Source organism: Opisthorchis viverrini (genome assembly GCF_000715545.1).
Source record: "Opisthorchis viverrini unplaced genomic scaffold opera_v5_498, whole genome shotgun sequence".
NCBI lineage: Eukaryota > Metazoa > Platyhelminthes > Trematoda > Opisthorchiida > Opisthorchiidae > Opisthorchis > Opisthorchis viverrini.
In genome coordinates, this window is record NW_008752161.1 from 44,992 (window position 1) to 66,149 (window position 21,158).

The window sequence follows — 21,158 nt, forward strand, 5'->3', positions numbered from 1 at the left end:
GCGGTAGCTGCGCGTTGCAGGCGGGAGCTGATAAACTGGTGCATAAATCCAGCACTGTCAGTGGGCTGTCAAGTGGGGGGGATTGGAAAAGGAGCTACGCATTGAAGGCAATAGCTTGGATGCACGAGCGCCATTGAGGGCGCGACTGGGCTACCTTTAGGTCAATCATCAACCCCAGCTTCGTCACTAGTTGATAATACAAAGCCGAAATCACTAAAGTGGACACACTGTATTTCACGCCCATCGGTAGATTTACTTCACATGCTTATTGTGGACTATTCTGTCGAGGACTGAAGAACTTCATCTGCTGTGGACGCTTGGTGTCATCCCCTCACTCCCGGTTCACATATCTGTTTGGAATCCCGTTCTACGCAAACTTCGATAAACGACGTGTTTTAACTATTCTCAGGAATTTCAAAATTTGTTTTGAGGATTCTGCTAATGTGCCTCGAACTGTAATTATGACAGTTCTAGATAAGATAATCTTTCAGCTGTAACACCCTTTCGGTGCCTAGCTGCCATGCCACCAGAAGGAAGCACGAGGGCCGGGATACTACCAGGTTGCCCAAGCCTAGACATGGGAAGTTGAGAGGTAGAGGTCTGGTTCGAACCGCGGACCTTCTGGTCAGTAAATTTGCGCTCTAACCACTAAGCAATCTCGCCCTATAGGTGAACATTCTTCAACCAGTGGATTAATACTGTCTTCGATTCGCATTTGAGTTGCCAGCGAAAGCGTTCTGACTGATACACAGGCAACACCGTACTTAAAAACATATCAGATAATCGGTGATCAAACACTACTATCGTTCAGTTTTGAAGGGCATGGTCGCAGACATAATAAATAAATATAGGCGATGGATGTGGAAGGGTCACAGGAGAATATAAGATATCGTTCTGGAAATACAAGTCATCGATTGGAAAGAGGCGAAGGAGCCAACTCTCGTAAACCGCGACCGTCAACACCGTTGTGCAGACTATCACCCCAAGCAACCGCCAGCTCTTCCTTGGTGTTCACGCATGCAACATGGACTCGGGTCGGAAGGCTGAGATCCCGAACAATCTGGCCAAATGCGGAATCGTTGAGCACATTGCGTAGTACTCGGCACTGGGTAGAAAGAAGCTTTTCCATACGCGCCCTCCGCTGTATCGGGATTGTTGCACTCAAATTTTGGACACCAGGTCCCGATTCCCATGTTGTTTACCGGCGTGGATGTGAGTGTCCTTCGGTAGATTTAGCCAGCACGAATAGATTGCCTGATGTAGTCGTCCAAACTTTTCAGCGTGTCTCGGTGGACTTGGCCGAGCACGAGCGAATATGTCAGACTCAGTACCAGGCAATTACTTGTGATTTCCATTATTCGATACTTCTTCAACGGGACATGCATCACCTCATCAAGCAGTCTGAGCAGCTGCTGTTGGTGGTTGCAGACTCATTTCCCCCTGGAAATGAAGGGGATGCCTAAATATCACGGTGTATGTCGGGCCTAGAGGGTCGATGAGTTCTTTGGTGAAGCAAAAAGGTTCGACTGAGACCGCTATCACCCGATATTTCCTGTCCCTGTCTTTCGGGCGTTGACCTTCATACCAGCTCTTGCCAAATCGACCGCAGCAGAAATCACCGAACAAGAGTGGATCACACGGAGATCAGTCTCAGTTGGTCCGGTGAAGTCGGATTTGTGACCTTCGGAACCAAGCTAATAGAAGCAGGAAACAAATGCGGCGGACAACCCCCAGATAATTGGAGTAAGTTGAAATACGCGACGAGGGCACTGGCATTGAACCAGTGAAGCATCGGGCGAGAGGTTGTCCAGACCTGGGATCGAATCGCCTATTAAACGGATCTTGCAGCCGACTTTCCCAACTGTAATTGGCTCGATCAAACTACAATCGGATGGTAGCACTGTGCGATTTAGCCGACTATCGACGTGTTTTCGAGCAGAGAGCACCTGTTTCCAATACTGCTCGGCGTCCGTAGGTAGGCCGAAGTTACATTTGCATATATCCTTACACGACCCATAGAGCACAATAACGCTGCATCTTTCCGTCTTTGTCGGTATAGGGCGTAGTTGGCTCGGCGGATCTGCTTTCGGTTGACCGGCACAAAATGGGCTATCTGATGACGGCGCCGGGTTCCAGGTGTGTGGAAATGTCTTAGAGGCGTGGAGATGAAAGGAGTTGCTCCGATGTCACGATGCCAGACCACAACCCTCAGGCAAACGCCAGGTCAGCGAGAGAACTGACAGCATCGGAATCCAAGAGAGACATGGTGCAATCCACGGTTTGTTTAAACCAAACGCTACAGTCATCAGATCCTGACGAATAGATCGCTATTTGACCGATGGTTTGGTCAGTGGCACTAGATGATGATTCGTTCAATAGTGCCTGCCAGCTAAGCACACGTAACCTGATTTTAAAGCTGACAACCGATCTATCAGGAAAATACTACTCCAACCTCGCGAACAGTGCGGTTTTCGTGTCACAAGACGGACATAGATTGCTAGCCGAGCTTAAATGTGATTGGAACTTTTGTTTGGACCAGCTAACACCGAAATTGTTCACTGAGTCAAGCTTTATCTGCATTATGCTGGATGGGGTGTGCGTGCCGGCGGTGTTGACTCAGGTCAGTCTCTGCCTGGAAAATCGATTTGCAGCAATTGCCACACCCCTCAAACGTAAGCTCCACAGGCCTCTCTAGTGTACTTGGTGGAACTGGTGCGGAGGCGCCGGGTGCTTCATGTAAGAAATCAACACACTGAAATCAAGCAAAGTGGTTAGCCGTCTGGAGTTGCTGAACTCAGCTCACCCAGACTAACGTTCGAGCTACACACTCGGCACCACGAGGTGGTTCGGCGCGCCGACAGGCATATCACTTGATATTCCATCGCATCTGGAAACATGCTTAGAGACCGTAGTCTTCCTGTCCGAACAATACAACAAAGGGACAGTGAATCTATGAGAAGATGCAAGATAGTGACGAACCACAAGACAAGGTTGTGTGGTACTTGCAGGGTTCGATGCATATGAAATCAGCCAAATGTTCAACCGCAGACTTAAGGCTGATTATACCCTTGTTTGGACCACAATACTAGGTTCTTATGACTTCCACGATCATCTCATACAAATACTGTGTAGCTCTTCAACCAGAACGGGACGTCTCGAAAGAATCCTATAATAAAATAATGGCTCTGATGAGAAGCAGACATTAAATGTATGTCGCTTCCTGTCCTTCAGGCCTGCAGAAAACATATGATAGTTGTGGCTTTTACACTACTGGTAAGGCACAAGTAGTGCGCATAGAAATAGCTCAAGTGATCCTGTCAGCCGAATTACTGACAGCAGTCGACCACATAGACGGTTCCTTTGTCAAATCTTATGATTCAAGCAAGATTTTATAGAATAAAAATAGGAAGACGTTTCTTGCTGTGACATGTTCAATGCCTCCAATGCAACAAAACAGTGTTTAATTGAAGGTTATCTTCGCAACTCCTTGAACGTTCCGTTTACGGGTCGACGTTTTCCAAATGACTCACAAAATACTGTCCAACAGACTCAGCACACAGGAAGAACTAGAGCCAGCTTAACGTATTTACTAAAAGATGTACTATCCTTGGAATATCAATGAAAAATTTCCGGCAGCATGAGGAGCATTCCAAATTGAGTGGAAAAGGGATTTCTCCTTATCTTCAGCTAAAGCTGCGCTCAAGAGTACGCTCTCGTTTACGGCATACCGTCATCACGGACAGAAGTAGGTCAGTAGTGGAAACTGGTAACAGACTGCCACACAATCATGGGGAAAAGGGGTCTAGCAAAAATGGCAAAATTTGGGACTCCTTGCAAGAGGCGAGAACCGATTTCCAAAACAACTGAAATACACATTCGGGAGTCATGTTGGAACACGAGGCAATCAGGAGGGTTGATACAACGTTCTTTGCAAACCACACCAGACACAATTCCAGCGCACAACGATAGATAAACTTTAGCTAGGCAATTTGACTAGGAACTGACGGCATGAACGCCACTGGGGTCGGTTATGTGCCATGTCCAGTATTGTTTCCAAACATACATATGGGGAATCAAGACCCCACACACCCACGAAAGCGTACAGAACGCACGGCCCTAAGCTTAGAAGTAACCATTTTCATTTCAAGTTGCCACATTATGAACAGTACTTTGCGAACGCTTAGCTGGGTGGAAAACAAGATATTCTCTGGTAGATGGTGGTCAAAAGAAAGTGATACATGGCCCAACCAGACGAGCCTTTTCTGCTGATCGGGCGAACCTAACTGACTACTTGACATGGAGCGTTTCAGTACGCACATGCTGCAGCCAGTTGATGCTTGCTATACTACGGAGATATCGGCAATTTAATAACCAAAGTTGCTCCAGGTCTTCAGATCAGACCGGTGAAATTTCACACCTCTAGAGTAAAACGGCTCTCATGGTTGATTTGTAGGCACGCCCCTTTAGCCTCAGCGATATTCGTTTCTGACACCAAAGGTGGAGCAGGTTGGAAAATATCACTCGTGTCTTGATGGTGCACGTAATGACCTTATCCGTCACAGTACAGCTACGAATTATGGAGCTGTAAAAAAGGAAACCTGTCAAACCAAGGCACCTCAGTCTGAAGTTCCAAGGGGACACCTGACTGTGGAATTTAGGTGCAAACTGCATACCGCACCCAGTATAGATTTAAGGTTTGTTTGCACGCATTGTCATCGAATAACGGAACAACTTCATCCGCATGCTCCGAACATACCAATTTTTCTCCAGATGTCGATTCGACATCCAGATTCGCAGTCCCTGAGAGTATAATACATGATGGTGTCACCGATGGACCCTTTAGGTGGTTGGTCCCAAATTGTTGGAACGCACTACTGTTCCCAAATTCGTTTAAACAAACTAGTCAACGTAAAAGACAAAAGCCCACCACTATCTTTGAATAACGCTGGTATGAGATCATCCGGCGCTCTGGCCCAATAACGGTTCGAGGTAGAAAAGCATATTACTACTACAGAAGTAAAGTGAATACTTAAGCTCACAGACCACGATCCGGGTCGAACGGGTGGAATGAAAGACGTGGGTACAGGGACGAACAGCTAACTAATCATTGGTCAAGAAGTAAAGTGAATACTTAAGCTCACAGACCACGATCCGGGTCGAACGGGTGGAACGAAAGACGTGGGTACAGGGACGAACAGCTAACTAATCCATTGGTCAAGACTCTTGTTCTTGTACGTTAAACTTTCAATATTATCCTTCACGACTTCACTAACACCAGGTTTTTTCGGCCCTGTTTTAAGTATCAAGTGAAAAGCTCTCCAGACATTCTCAGCTGTGCTATATTCCTTCGTGTCCTGAACCCTCCAGTGTCTTTACCCTCCGATCCCACCAGGATTTTCTATGCGCCCGCAGACTACGCTCGAGCTGATATCTAATAACCCCTGTGAATGAGTTACGCTCAGCGCTCAAATGGCTGGAAGAAATCGAGAGGGAAATGACCGTTACGAATTTTAGCGCTTGTTTGATGGGCCTTACGAAACACCGCATACCGAGCCTAATTTCATGTAAATGAAGGAGCCTCTCCCGTCCTAGTAATGACTGGTTTCTTCTGAAGATGAAGGTTTCAAAGCTTTCGTAGGCTAGTTTGATAAGATTGTATAATCCATGGGTCAGACAGCAGTTCGATAGATAAACGAGGGATTTGTTTGTTAGATCTCCCAAGAAAGCTCACCGACGATTTACACCGGACCAATGTATGATCTGAACCGACATGTGTGGTCCAGAAATATCGGCAGTCATGAATAGAGCCTCGTCACCGGGGGCTAACGGTTGTGTGAACAATCTAACTCGATGGTTACTTTTCTGTTGGGGAGCGCCAGGTTTCGCAACAGTACCAATCGCGTCTGAATCCAGTACTACTGGAATGATTAGTGATGAGACCATCACCAGTATCAGAACTCCTTGAGTCCGAAAACAACGGGCCACCAATTCGAGCCGCTGGGGAAATATCCAAACTCATCATTGTGGATAGGGGATAGAACATTTCTCAATGAAAAACATGTTCCATCGAACCAGGGATACAGTTGGCTTATGCATGTGGATAAACTGTAGATAAATAACGAATTTCGGCCAGTGTGTGTCCTTATGTAACTTGACAAACGAACAGCGCATAGGCGGTTATTCACGGGGATCTTGTCAAGTGAAGAGGCCTCAGTGCGGGAGCTGAGACCTATATCATCGCCCGTGTAAGGCATAGTGACAGATCACCCGTCTAGATGACGACGGTGAATATAAGCTTGATTGTCGTACCATTTCTTGTATCTGAGTTTCGGAAAAGTAGCAGATACCTATCGATGAGATGTCAATAGTGCGTGTCAGGGCAGCTTGTTGGCCGGTTCACTTCAGAGTTCGCCAGTAGAAGTCAAGATAGACATAGAGGAATGATGTCTACTAGACGGACGTGAAGCTACAGACGTAGGCCGTGGCACGGTACTAGTTACTCCTTTGGATGCAAGACTGGAGTTTCTGTAGCTGGGATCTACAGAAGAATAATCTTTAAACGGAACAGGAAATAAATCAGCAGAAAATATTGAAGAACGATTCGAGATATCAGTAGTGGCCCATTTTCGCCTACCACCCCTGTTGTATGTACTAAGCTATGCGGCCAGGCTGATGGGGCCGCGCCATGGCCGATGTGGTACCAAATTACTGCTACTTCACCCAGTTCGCGGTTGTGTTTGGACAAAGAAACTGAATGAAATAAATAATCGTTCATCCGTAACACTCTTTTGTGCCCATCTATCATACCATGTGGAGGGAGCACGAGAGCTGAGATGCCGCCAGATTTCCTAAGCCTAGACAAGAACAGTCGGGATGCCGAGGCTGAGTTCGAACCACGAGACTTCTGGTCAGCAAGTTCGCGTCTTAACCACTGGGCCACCTCGACCTCTAAGATAGTGCTAGGGGACCCTAACCTAAACAGGACCGTTAGGGCCTTCCTTCCTCCCTTCAACCAAAGCCTTTAGCTAAAAAGCCTAATCGTAGTAGTGATGGCTGGCGTAACACTACCAGTGTAGTGCAACTTCTAAGGAACATGCCACCAGACATCCCAGTCTTCGACCTGAAGGATCAGGAGACTGTGGTAGTCTGAATTTTACCGATTGAGAAACCTGACATGAGGGATTCTGAGTGTCACACGGACAACCTCCAGTATAGCTCAAAGGATCACGGATGTGCACAGACCGTCACACCACGGTAAGGTCCCGTGTCATCGTAACAGTACATTATATATATATATATATATACATATATATATATATAACCAAACCTCTGGTCTATTACCAGGAGGCTGGGTTTGGTGGAGCATAATGTGAAATATTAATGGATACGCGTATCTATGCTATTAGAGAAACGATCACACCAAAAATCCTAGGCGCGCACACCAATGGACAGAAGTGCGAAATGGTTTATTTTGTACGTAATCATCTATATCCTCACACTTGTACACTGGGCAGCATTGTCTACGTCCGTGTGAATAAACCGACATCGCTAACCAATGTTCACGACTGCAGCCCAAATATCATCAGATATAAATAGGTGTTTCCAAACTCACCATGGCCCCCGAGTCCACATCGTCATCACCAAAAGCGAGGGCCAGATTGCTGACTGCCTTGGTGACATCCTCCACTGACATCTTTTCATTGTAAACGAACCAGTGATGTGCGGCTTCAGTGCGTGCACGCTCTATCAGCGTTCTAGCGTCTGCAACGAGCCCACTAACGGCACAGGCTGAAAAGAACAAGTGGCATTATGATTCATCCAAACAAAGGGTAGGTCAGTAATCTGACCTAGTTGACAGACAACAGTGGACGAATCCCTGGATGAACAGTGTAAGATGGGCAGAGCGCACTGATTTAATCCCAAAGAAATGACACCAGCGAGCTGATAGGCGTGGATTAGTACGGCGTCAGAAAGTAGGTTCAACGTTTCTAAAAGAAATTCAAAAGTTGATGGACTTCGGGACTGATAGTTATTCCAAATACGAGAAACTGACTGCTTGTTAGGATCACTGTTTTGCACATTTGTGCTTAATATGTATGATGCGGTAACTGATTCTTGGAGGGAATAGTATATCACTTGCGGTGCCAATGTCAGATAAGCAGGTCATCTTAGGAAGACTGCATTTCACTTCAATATTCGTGAAGACCATTATAACCATTTATAACCCATTTATAACCGATTTATCAACACCATACGAGGTCCATGATATCCTATCAAGAAAGACATGAGCACCTTAAATTTTGATTGGTCATTAATCCTCTGCGACGAAAGTTATAGATCCGTGTATTAGGGACAATAAACAGGGAAGAGAAACTCCTCAACCTTAATTTTTCTGTCAAAAACTACAAACCCTTTTGGCTAGAATCGACGCATAGCAATACGATATAATTGAGAAAAGCGCGTCGATTATAGATACCAAGATATCCTGTTCAAAGTAGCAAGGTCTGTTCTTCCCATTACCAGATGCTTCATCAGATGGTTGTCATCGCCGGCCAGTCAAGGCACCTGAGGTGCAGTCCATTATGTCGTCCATTTACTGTTGTTAGCATCCGATACTTCAGGTGATGCCACGGCTGTCAGATGATTGGACGGACTGAAAGTGCTGAGCAAAGAGGTCAGTTGGAGTTGACACAACAACACCACTTCCCCAACTTTCAAATGCTTCATATCGAATTCCATATGATCGTTGGTACGGCTAGTGAGGGTGGATGCCCAAATTTATACCGACAAACTGATGACCTGCTCTGCAGTCAGCTCTGTGCATCACTGGTGGTCAACACAGCTCGTGAGCCTCAGTGACGAGCAAAAACGAAATCGAGGCGAAAGTGGGTACCGCATGGGATCATTCATGCAATAGTTGTGGCGAGCGACGTACGAGAAAAGTAATCTTTGACATTAACAGTCCTTCTACAGTGGCATCTGGGAGCACCCGGTGGAGCGGAACGACACCTACCTGTCATGAATAATCAAGCGATGTAATGACCGGTACCTCGCCGTTTGAGTATACTGGTTGATGGGTAGATGCTGATTACGGTAAATGTCTGCGGGCCGAGCTCAGACATAAGAAAGTCACACGTGGATTGACTCAACGGCGTTCCGCGTGTGTTTTCTTTAGTCAGTTGGAGGCGGAAAATTTAACCTGGTAACTACATCCACCAAGTGATCGGTTTGCATAAATCAGCTTTTCGAGGAACTCCAATAGATGTACCACTTGCATGGTTTCCGAATAGGAAATAGCTAGGTTCTGGAGGCGCTTCCAACAGAGTGAAAAGTGTTCGACGCCCTGGCTAACATGATAGATAATGAATTATCTACATAAGCCACTAACGGGCGTCGCATGAAGTGCTCATGGCCTAAAACCACTCGTATGAAAATCAGACGAAATCCTACTCACAAAATAGAATTCGGCTGAAAGCATTGAGCAACTTGGGTAGCCGGCCTCTATCAAAAGGGTTACAGCTCCAATTTTTGTAACGGTTTCAAGTAGATCATTGACCCCACACGTCGGTCCGATGTCTACAGGTAGATCGCAGTGAGGACTGCTCCTTATGACATCGTGGATGTCCTCAAAAAACATTACGTCTAATCTCCACCACCCACGGATTAGGACAAACTGACCATGTTCTCCAAGGTTATCAACGTGGTAAGCACCGTTCTGCTAAGCTAAGGGTGCAAGATTTAAATGTCTGACCCCGCTGTGCATACTCAGGGAGGAAAATGTCGGACAAGCCTTGTGGTACCACACGGAAATTCCCTTCTATAACAACATCCGTTAAAGGACCGTTATCACCAAGAAACTAGACCTCGCAGTGAAGTGACGGTGCGTATCTCCTAAATTAAGCGAATTCAGTATCACAAGAAAGGAACTTAGTGTTCGCCAACCATAAGCATTTCAAGTGCCTATTCCACCAGACAATCTTTCAAGCAATTTGGATAAAAAATTACGACAAGAACGCCATTGGCACCGATTGGCAGGTATATACTGCAGCACCTCAAACCAGGCATAGTGGTGATCACGCAATCCCCATCCTGGAAGGCAAATCGCACCGAAAGCACTCAGACAGTTCGCGGTCCTTTTCATACCCATCTGACGAGTCAAAGGCTGACAAGCTTCCTGCTTGCGCTACTCTGAATTTGGCACGGAAAACTCTCTTAGGCAAACGACGCTTCAGCATGCGCAATTAATGGCCCAATCATAGCGGCTTCTGACGCTAGGCACAATTTTCGACCAAAGTCCTTGCTGCACAACCGGACTCTCGTTTGCCAATTGCCTTGTTATGCATTCCCTGAAACCAGCATACCCCGGCTATGGTTCTGAAACAATGAGTGCAGATCTAAAGATCTGTTCTATTGCTCGAACAGGCCAAGTATCATAGGCATACAACAAAACAGCCCACACCATAGCTTCATACACATGTTCTTAGGGATTTGGATGTGTGCCGCTTTGACATCATAAGTGTTTCAGATTTGCAAAAGCGACACGAGCCTTACAGACTCGTACACTGACCTCATCTGTCACATTAAAATCGAAAATAATGTCTCCCAAGACACGTAAAACGCCTCACAACTTCGAGTGCCCCTACCTGGATTGTAATTGGCGTGTTCAATAGCTGCATGTCCACGAGCATAACCTTACACTTTGTGGGTGCAAAGTGTGTACCAAAGGACGGCATGACTTTGGTCAGTTCATACTTCTCCTTCAGGTTTTTCCTCCTCTTCGAACATGAGAACGACGTCGTCTGCGTACTCCAGATCGACAAGGTTTTCTTCACAGGCTATTTGAACACCAGGGTTTTGGAGACCCTACAGCATTCGTCGATCACGAAGTTAAAAAGAAGTTGGGAGAGTGGGCGCCCCTGACGGACGTCGCTTTATGTGCGGAAGCTTTTGGAGAGCTCTCCATACACTCTCACACGTCCGGAAGCCTGAGAGCATATTATGTTCAGGAACCGGGTTGTGTTTGGGACCGGCTGGGACTTTCTCCGAGATTTGAGCAGTACCACTGTTCGGTCTGATATCCGGTGCTTGGCTGCGCCTGATTGGGTCGTGCCACAGGCGAAATTCCCAGCACTATGCAAAGGGGTGGCAATCTCGTCCCAGTATGAGTACACATCTGATGGTGAGGCATTTGGAAGAGACTCTAGAAGATGATTCTGGTGGGTTCGTCTGACATCCGGATCTGCCAGTCTTTCAGTTGCCGGGTGATTTGTCCGAACCTTACGCGGCCCCGGGAAACGTAGGGAGAAGCGACTCCGGACGAGCGCGTGGTCAGAGTCCACAAATGTGTTCCAAAACGACCGGTAGTCACTTACTGATCCATCATCATCATCATCATCGACAGCATGACATCAGTATTCAACATCGATGATTCACTGCCGTAGTTATTGATCCGCGCCATGCAATCGTTCCCCATTGCCCGTACGTACCGAGTCCAATCCATGTCGACCTCCTAATTGAGTCTCAGATGCACTAAGCCTGCCCCCCTGTGCGTTCGTATCTCCGGCAACCACCACGATGTCTGAGGTTTTAGCTCGCCGCAGCAGGGCATTTAGAGCGTCGTAAAACTTGTCTTCGACGGCATCAGAGCTACAGTCAGTTGGGGAGTAAGTAGACACGATAAACAGACATGTCGACTTCCCGCTTGTGAGACTCCTTTACAGACGTTGACAGAGCCATCATCATCATCATCACTGCCAGCTGTAATAACCGCGTACTTGTCGTACAATGTTTGTACCTGTCACAGTTTTGTTCACTGATGATTCGGAGAGGTATGGCAGGTAGCTGCGCATTGCGGACGGAAGCTGATAAATTGGTGCGTAAATAGAGCACTGCCAGTGGGTCTTTAACTGGGGGAATCGATAAGGGAGCTATGCATTCATGGAAATAGCTTGAACGCATGAGCGCCAGCGAGGGCGTCACCGGGCCATGTTTGACAATGTCCCTAACCATTGATATGGCCCGTCTCGGGGTCCCCATCCAGGAAGACGGCAATGACCAGACCAGCTGAGTTTGCTGGTAGTGGCTTTTATACTTCATTGCTGATTCACTGTTTGACCGCCTCTGGCTCTCTTCCACCTTCATGTGGTTGTGCGAAAAAGGCCCTTCGAGGAAGTCGGTCGACTGGTATGCTCAGCACGTGGCCAAGCCAAGGCAACCAATTCAGTATGATCAGTTCGTCTATCGAGGGTGTGTTGTTTCGCCCGAATACCGTTCGACAAACTTCAGCATTGCTGACCCGGTGTTCCCACCAGATTCGGGCAATGCTCCGAAAACATCGACGGTCACACTGAAAGTCTTTTGACGTCTTCGGCGCACGGCGGCCAGGTTTCTGATCCATTTAATAATATGTAGCGCACCGCAGCATTGTAAACTCGACTCTTGACGGATAAGCTGATGTCACGCCTACGCCACAGGTGACACAGGTTCACAGAAGCTGCTCTGGCCTTTCCAATCAGGATGAAAATATCATCTTTCGCGAGACCACCGGGGCTAATACAGCTGCCCAGGTAAACAAATTTGTCTACTACCTCAATCGATTCACCCGTAAGCATGAGGCTAAGGTTCGAGCCCACCCAGTCTTGTAGTAGGACCTTACACTTTGAGGTGTGAAGCGCACGCCGAACCGTGAGGCAGAATTACTTAGATTATTTAATATTGTTTGCATGACCACGGGGTTAGATCCCAGAAGAGCTATGTCGTCTGCGTACTCGATATCTGTGAGCAGACAGAGGCGCACAGAAGTGACTATCAACAGGTATCCAGTCAAGTTAGCACGACACCAACCCGTGCACATCCCGTCGCAGCAGCCTCTGGATCACCAGAGCTGCACAGCCGGAAGCGAGTGGAGACTGACGGAGCAGTTAGCTCAGTCACTTTGCTTGCATCTTGAATTCTCGTTTCTGAGACACAACACATATAGATACAAAGCGAATCCAGTGTGAGTGCAAGAACAACTTGTTGTCCTGCTTGCTTCAGAGTGCGAACATTGAACGCGGCCAGATAGAGTGGGTGTCGAGGCTTGAGGACTGATCTGGAGATTCCTGAGGATGTCGGCACCATGTGACGAGCAGACGCTGCACGCAAAACCGATGCATGACGAACGGAGTCATCAGTCCTAAGTGCTGGGCCTACAAGGAGAGAGTTATTAATGGGGTGGGGAAAGAGGGAAGAAAAAGTATGTGAAAGAGAAAGAAGGGAGGCGTCAGCAGTAGCCTGTTCTCGCTTACCCACCCTGCTGTATGCAGCAAGTAAGGCGACCCGGCACCACGCGACGGCCTATGTGGCATGAAAGTACGCTAGTCGTGAATATCATGGTTGTACGAGGGCTGCAATAATGCCAGCGCGCCCACACCTAGACAGGAGAACGATTAGGGTCCTCAACCAAAGCTTTTGGCTCAAAAGCCTAACCGCAAGACAGCCGTTTTGCGGGAGATGCAAATGCATTACCATTTCTACGGAACAAGTCGCCACATGTTCCAACCCCCAACCTGGAGGGCCAGGAGACTGTGTTCGTCAGACTTCTAACCATAGACCAACCTGGTATGAGAGACTGAATGTCACGGGGGCACTCCCCAGTATAGCTCAATGGATCGCTGGAGTGCCCAAACTGTCACACCACGGTAAGGTCCAGTCTCTTCGTGACGGCCCAACCACCTATGGCACCGGAATGACGTTTTTCAAGGGTAGATTATACACTACAATGGGGCGATCCACACTTTTGTAGGTCAGAAACATGGTCGTTAGGCGCAGCGTTTGATCATCGCTGTCTCTTAATCATCGGCCGGGTTTGATGGGAACATTGGACTAGTAGTGCTGAAGAACGCCGGATGGTATTAGGAGCTACTCACGCTCCATGTGTTACGCTGGTTAGCACATATATTTCGCATGCCGGAGGAAGGTGTCTCGCACCTCTTTTCATCTAGCAGAAGCGACCGAGAAGTGGACAGCCTATGATAAAAACAACCAATAAGCTCACTCATGTCGACAACTGCCGCCTCCCTGGATTGGGACTCTAGGACACAAATCATCAACGGTTAGTGATACTGACAGATATGGCTCGATTACGCGATCGGTGGTGTTCGTGTATCGAAGTCATTGTCTTCAATGCGTAGCTGTTCGGTTTTCGCTCCATTAGAGCAACATCCAATGAAAACTAATTGATCAGGCCACAACATCCAGTGTATGGCTATATCACACACTCTCCTATTTTCCAGTGAGTGAAGCAACATTTATGGCAGATAAACTGAAATAAAATGAACATTTCGGTCCTAGATATACTTTCCGTCTGCAACCTTTTGGATTCTTAGATAGAGGTGATACTCATTTTCGGGAAAAAATATAGCATTACTGTACAGTAGTCTTTCTTTATGAACTCAAGAGTTTAGGACATTTGTGCTCAAATGTCTAAATCTTGAGAAGAAAATTGAGGGTAACTACAGGATGTTTATTTGTGCTCGACAAGGGCGGTTTCAAACAGTCGACTGACGCACTCATCCAAAGCAGTCAGCCCATAAGCTGCCTGCTGCATCCGTGACACACCTTTCTTGTGATGACTTACATTGGAACTCGGAGGTGAAGAATTCGACTGTCTCAAGCCGTTTGCGCTTTACTTTACTGCGGTAACAGCTGCCCAAGGTCCTCAACGTTCCTATCCCAGAAGGCCTCAATAAGCCTCGATACACCTGGGCATCTTAGTGTAGGTCACTTATACATTCAGATGATGTCTGATCCCACAATATTACATCCTGTGGAACGCGATCAACCCGAACCATTAATTATTTGAGGGTGTCACCACCCGTTAAGGACACCAGTAAGAGGTCAAAAGGATGAAAAATCGTCAAAGAAACCCCACTCATCTTCGAAACTTACCAATATGATCGTCCACTTTGAATATCTTCTCAATACTCGAGGGGACGATTAGTGGGGAGTTGACTCGTTTCTCAACGGCTAAAACGATGCCCTCTGGAGTTTTTATGCCAATTCCAGTCGATCCCAGCTGAAAATATATAGTTTTATTGAAAAAAATAGTTTACTTTTGTGGCTTCAATGGCATATTCCACCTGGAACAGCCTACCTTCGGGGGAAAATGTGTTCACCCCACGATCATATTCTGTGCGCGTGAGAAACATTATTCAAGTTTGGCAACTGTGAAATTGGACAGATTCAGGTTAACCAATGGGATAGCAGTGAGCAACTTGACAAATTTATTCACCCGATTAGATCAAAACGAGTAAGCCTTGTTTCTGAGTGGTGGTACCCAGAACACTTAAGGCGAAGAATTGGTGTTGCCATTAGACTCCATCTTTCGCCATTTGTAGCACAGGAGGAATCCACCAAGGACATCCGACGTCTTGACGCTTTTGTTAACTGGAGTGATTAGTTCACTATTGAACGAGTATTTGCTATTAATGCCTAGTACTGCGTATAGCGCAAAATGGCGCCGGGCTTTCACTTCATTGATCACTAGAGATCAATACATCGGTTGTAACCACTGAACAGAATCACAAAAGCAACTTCTTTGGTCACATCAACTTGACTCTACATAATCCCCCGTAAACTTGGATTTCAGTTTTTGGGGAGTTGTGTAGCGTGGGACGTCAGGAAGTCAGTGATATTCGATGTTCGAGAGGATGTAGCGACGGCACACGTCAGTTCTGAAATGTGCAGAGATACGGACTGGTATTAATGAGTCCACACTGTGGACACAGCACACATGCGCGCAGGTCGGGTGGGACAGAAGAGAACACCGGAGTGTGGTAACGACACGCGTGCATTCAAACGAAACCGAAACCGGAAGTCGGGGGTGTACAAAGTTGCGTCAAGGTCAGTTAGGGGGCTGTATAAGTGGGATACTCCACCCTGTCCAGGTGGTGATTCGTCCGTGGTACCTGCAATAGGGGGGAGAGAGGGGCACGTATAAGGTCCTATGAGGGGCGTGAAAGCCGATACATTTGAGTTTCAAATGCGTTACCGTTGAATCATTCAAGCAAACCGCTATGTAAGTAATGGGGTATAATCGGAGCGCAGGGTTGGCGCCACCCTGCAGGGGATCCAATTATCCGCACAATGCTTTCATCTGCAAAACCGTTAAAAGTGGAGTAAAACTTTTTGAGCTGAAATGGTGCATTTTGCTGCGTATATTCTCAAACCAGAAACCATTCTCATCGCCGTTCAATTTTTTTGCAGGTCACCAAATCGAATTGTCCACTGGGACTACCATACCTCTCGCGGAGAAGCCTCCTGGAACGAAACCCCAGCATCGTTAAGAACCCGGGATGCCTAAATAGGGCTCAAAAGGTTAACTGGTACTCTTAACTAAATTTCCTGATTACTTTTGTCCATCAGGGACGCGCCACAGCCTTCAATTGCTTTTCATTGTGCGAATACTGAGTGCCCCTGCAGGTCCATATTTTCGCCACGCCCCAGCAGCGCGCGAAATTTTTTGCCCCCACGGAACTTGCAATGTCACAGTATGCTGCGCTACCTGAGGAGTTTTCACTTCTGAACCTACTGAGAAGAGAAACCCTCAGTGACCGATACCATCAGAACAGCGCAGGCAGCGTCACAACCCTATCTGCAGCTTGTATATTTCGCACACCTCGCTCCAGTGGCCAAATTGGTTGTGTGCCTCGGGTGCTTGTGATAGTGCGGCTGGTGATTAGGGAGAGGATAGAAGCGTGAGTTAGGAATAAAGAAGTATTCATGGACGCGGTGGTCATGAAAATGACAAATTGGTCATGAAACGACAAACTGGCCAAAAGACTGTGGGAACTCCTATCACATCTGATCAGTGTTGATCAGGGTTGCTTACCGGTTGGCGTGAGCTAGAAAGAGGTCCCTTCTGGTCCCATGATACTTCCGTATGGGGATTGTTAAGTTCCGAGGAACTCCCCGTACGAAAGTTGTGGCTGTCCCTTCACACACTTGCCGTTTGTTTGCTAGGTAGGCTTAAATGGAGTCTCTTCCATCCTCATGTGCGACGCCTGAATAAATTACTGCACTCTGGCAACAAGCAAGTAGGGGTGTTGTGGACGGGACATTGATTTCCGAGCACTGATCTCATGGCACACTAGGAGGAGCTAGGTGCAACTGACTGCCTTTGTGAGGGTGGCCAATTGGCCCTCAGTCTAAAGTAGACAGACGTAATAGTGTCCATGTCAAGTCCATGTGAAGGGAAGATGAGGTAACACCGAAGATATCCAGCGTGTTTGGTTGGTGACCAACATGGATGGACTTGTACTTGGTGCTATCTGACGGGGGCAGTTTAAGAGGCCCCGATTAAGATGGTCGTAATCCCTATGAGGATGCTCCTGGTCAGGGTATTCGTGGATGGATGGTCATATCTTACAGTGCAACCAGGGTGCGGCCAGGGTGCAACCAGTAAATCAAAGATTGTTCCTTTGAAAAATATGGGGCAAGTGTTTCCGGAGATGTAGTCACTCGGCTAGGCGACTGTCAACCGATCATTCCACAGATGCGGTAGCCTAATCAGGGAAGCCGGTTGGTCAACTCGATGAAATGCTCTCGGAAATCCAGGTAAGTTAAGGCCGTTGGCTTTGGCAGTCACCAGCCAGCCGTCCATGGATCTGTGTTGGAAAAAGATTCGCGGTATGTGAGTGTTTTGTGAAACCACGCTGTTTTATGGGTGTATACGCCTGTCTCCAGGCCGCAGTAATAGACTCCGTCCGTGATGCTATTCCTAACTTCAGAGGTTGGGATAGTTGGGCTATCGGACAGCGTTTTTACGGGTTTGGTCTGCTGCTACTTCTGTAGGCAGAAGGAAGCTGCTGCGTGGTGAGGGGTGCTGGCATGCTAATTGCTCCAATGTGGGGTCAGCGCCTCGGCAAGTGCAGTACCACACTCCATCAACAATGTGGAAGGAGTGCCCATCTGCTCTTATTAACACCTCCAAAATTTTGTCTGCTGTGAACCGTAATGATGACACATTGACGCCCTCATGGGAACGCCACCTAAAGAATACTTCTTGGTGCTGTCGCGCCACGCTCGGAGGCTCACAGGGAAACCTTATCGACGAAACCGCGCCAAACAGCTCAAGAATCCAGTCAGATATGTTTGCCCCAAATCCTTGAACGGCAGTAAATCCGGTTTTCCAAAAGCGGTATTGAGCGAGTTACACCTACCAGCGATCAAAATTTTTTATTCACGGGGGAAAATATGTCGCTCAAAGGTAAAAGGCCCTCGCAAACCTGTCTCCAGCAGGCCAAAAAACCTTGCAATGAACAGTAAACTGTGGAACCATCAGTACGGGAGGCGGACAAGCATATCGCATAGGCACCTTCGGAGCTTTGGACTCAAACCCGGCGTACAGCCACTATATCTGCCAAGATCTCTGGTTGTACACATCTTGGCTCCTCACCTTCGGAGGCGGCAGAGACAGCGTGAAAGTGCCTGTCTTTCAACCGTCTCAGCCTTTTCAACGAAATTTGCCATGCTAAACAGTCAGTCTGCTTTAAGAAGCCGTCCAAACCCGCGCCCACAGGGACTCAGCCCACACCAGACATCTCTGACCCGGAGATCTCGACAGACAGCTGCTCCGTTTTTTTCACTGAATCAAAGCATGGGGACTGGTGTCATTGCACTCCACTTAAATGCGGCCCTGTCCATCCCGGTTATCCTCTCCGGAACCACTCGACGTACTGTGGATTCAAAGCTCGCTGCGCCTGTCTGACTCTCCCCTTGTCGGTGTGGTCCACTGTCTCCCCTCGAGTGTTTCGGAAGACGCCAATTCCTCATACAAACTCTTGAGCGACTCGTTTAACTACCACTTCATTTACTCTTGCTCCAAAGGCCTCCCGGAGGACAGTGACCACTATGTGGTGACGTTTGATTTCACCTGCTAGTTGACCAGAAATCCCGAACCTCAAAAGAGGATTCGAAACTTCTTCCGTGCAGAATTCTCAGGTATGCACATCGTTCTTGATCAAATTAAACTGGGACCATTGACCAAAAAGTTCACGAGGCTTACGCGACGTTCGTCCCAAAAAAATTAGCACACAGTCGGATGAGCTGCAAGCTGCCTAAAAGGATTTGGCGTCCTCCGGAGAAGAGGTTTCAAATATTCCTAAAGAATACTTCTTGGTGCTGTCGCGCCACGCTCGGAGGCTCACAGGGAAACCTTATCGACGAAACCGCGCCAAACAGCTCAATAATCCAGTCAGATATGTGTTTGCCCCAAATCCTTGAACGGCAGTAAATCCGGTTTTCCAAAAGCGGTATTGAGCGAGTTACACCTACCAGCGATCAAAATTTTTTATTCACGGGGGAAAATATGTCGCTCAAAGGTAAAAGGCCCTCGCAAACCTGTCTCCAGCAGGCCAAAAAACCTTGCAATGAACAGTAAACTGTGGAACCATCAGTACGGGAGGCGGACAAGCATATCGCATAGGCACCTTCGGAGCTTTGGACTCAAACCCGGCGTACAGCCACTATATCTGCCAAGATCTCTGGTTGTACACATCTTGGCTCCTCACCTTCGGAGGCGGCAGAGACAGCGTGAAAGTGCCTGTCTTTCAACCGTCTCAGCCTTTTCAACGAAATTTGCCATGCTAAACAGTCAGTCTGCTTTAAGAAGCCGTCCAAACCCGCGCCCACAGGGACTCAGCCCACACCAGACATCTCTGACCCGGAGATCTCGACAGACAGCTGCTCCGTTTTTTTCACTGAATCAAAGCATGGGGACTGGTGTCATTGCACTCCACTTAAATGCGGCCCTGTCCATCCCGGTTATCCTCTCCGGAACCACTCGACGTACTGTGGATTCAAAGCTCGCTGCGCCTGTCTGACTCTCCCCTTGTCGGTGTGGTCCACTGTCTCCCCTCGAGTGTTTCGGAAGACGCCAATTCCTCATACAAACTCTTGAGCGACTCGTTTAACTACCACTTCATTTACTCTTGCTCCAAAGGCCTCCCGGAGGACAGTGACCACTATGTGGTGACGTTTGATTTCACCTGCTAGTTGACCAGAAATCCCGAACCTCAAAAGAGGATTCGAAACTTCTTCCGTGCAGACTTCTCAGGTATGCACATCGTTCTTGATCAAATTAAACCGGGACCATTGACCAAAAAGTTTACGAGGCTTACGCGACGTTCGTCCCAAAAAAATTAGCACACAGTCGGATGAGCTGCAAGCTGCCTAAAGGGATTTGGCGTCCTCCGGAGAAGAGGTTTCAAATATTTATTAAAAATTTGACTACAGGAGACAGAAGATGAGCTGGCATTTTGTAAAAATGCAGAACCGCTGCAGGTCAGAAGTCCTCCGATGGAATATACGGAAACAAGCAATCGTTATAGACTTGCCGGAAAAGCAGAAACGTGATGTTGAAATACGCAGGATACTGTCACCGAAGCAAACCGACTGCGCTCGCCTGGAGAAACGGGAACAGCGAATCCACCTGTGACCGTATAGTGCTATCTGAAGCCATTATGCATGTCTGTATTCAAGTCCAGCGTCATCTTCATATCCAATCTTCCCAAGGCGTAACTCCGAATGGCCTATAACCAACCTGGTATTCACAGATGAGAACATTCGTCAACTCTCGCACAAAATTAACCGGTTTTGTGTGTTGGCGCCTGAGGAGGTCCAACCAAATTTCTTGAAGTAAACGTTGTGTACACTGTCAAAATATCTCTTCCTGGTATTTCGTCAGTCGACTGATGAAGGCCAACTTCCTTCTGCTTTGAAGGACTCGATTGCCACGCCAATCTGTAAAACTGTTCACTGATTATCGCCCGGCAGCTACAGGTCTATTAACTCCACAAACGTGCCGTGCAGAGTGACGAGCCATTCTGAAGCGAGGTATCCCGGATTTCACTACAGCCTACAACATGATACCTCCAGTTCCACGCAGATTTCTCCCAAACCGTTCTTGCGTGACGAACATGCTCGTTTAAAAGCCAGCTTAACCCTAACCAAGGACGGGGGACTAATATCCGATGCCATGTTAGTTTACGTCTCCAAAGCATTCAAATCCCACGCGACTTGCCACTGCACGGACTCACGGATTCACGGATTGCTACACAGGATCGAGGCTTTTGCCCAAGTTTCCCGGGGCGTTTTTGCTCTTGTCGGGTAGCGCGGGG

General features: G+C 47.6%; 2 protein-coding genes across 2 annotated transcripts in view; both read right to left on the bottom strand.

Annotated features, from left to right (window-relative positions):
* Nucleotides 1-12,096, bottom strand: part of T265_15436 (hypothetical protein) — a gene marked incomplete at both ends in the record, with an annotated part of 26,536 nt that extends 14,440 nt beyond the window's left edge. Inside the window, 2 exons of the mRNA XM_009178112.1 lie at nt 7,613-7,788; nt 11,775-12,096. Of these exons, the coding sequence (XP_009176376.1) occupies nt 7,613-7,788; nt 11,775-12,096 (498 nt within the window). The remainder of the gene's footprint in view (nt 1-7,612; nt 7,789-11,774) is intronic.
* Nucleotides 12,097-12,822: 726 nt separating this feature from the next.
* The window catches only part of T265_11456 (hypothetical protein), a gene marked incomplete at both ends in the record, with an annotated part of 16,445 nt that continues 8,109 nt past the window's right edge, over nt 12,823-21,158 (bottom strand). The window contains 2 exons of the mRNA XM_009178113.1: nt 12,823-13,187; nt 14,929-15,055. Coding sequence (XP_009176377.1) covers nt 12,823-13,187; nt 14,929-15,055 — 492 coding nt within the window. The remainder of the gene's footprint in view (nt 13,188-14,928; nt 15,056-21,158) is intronic.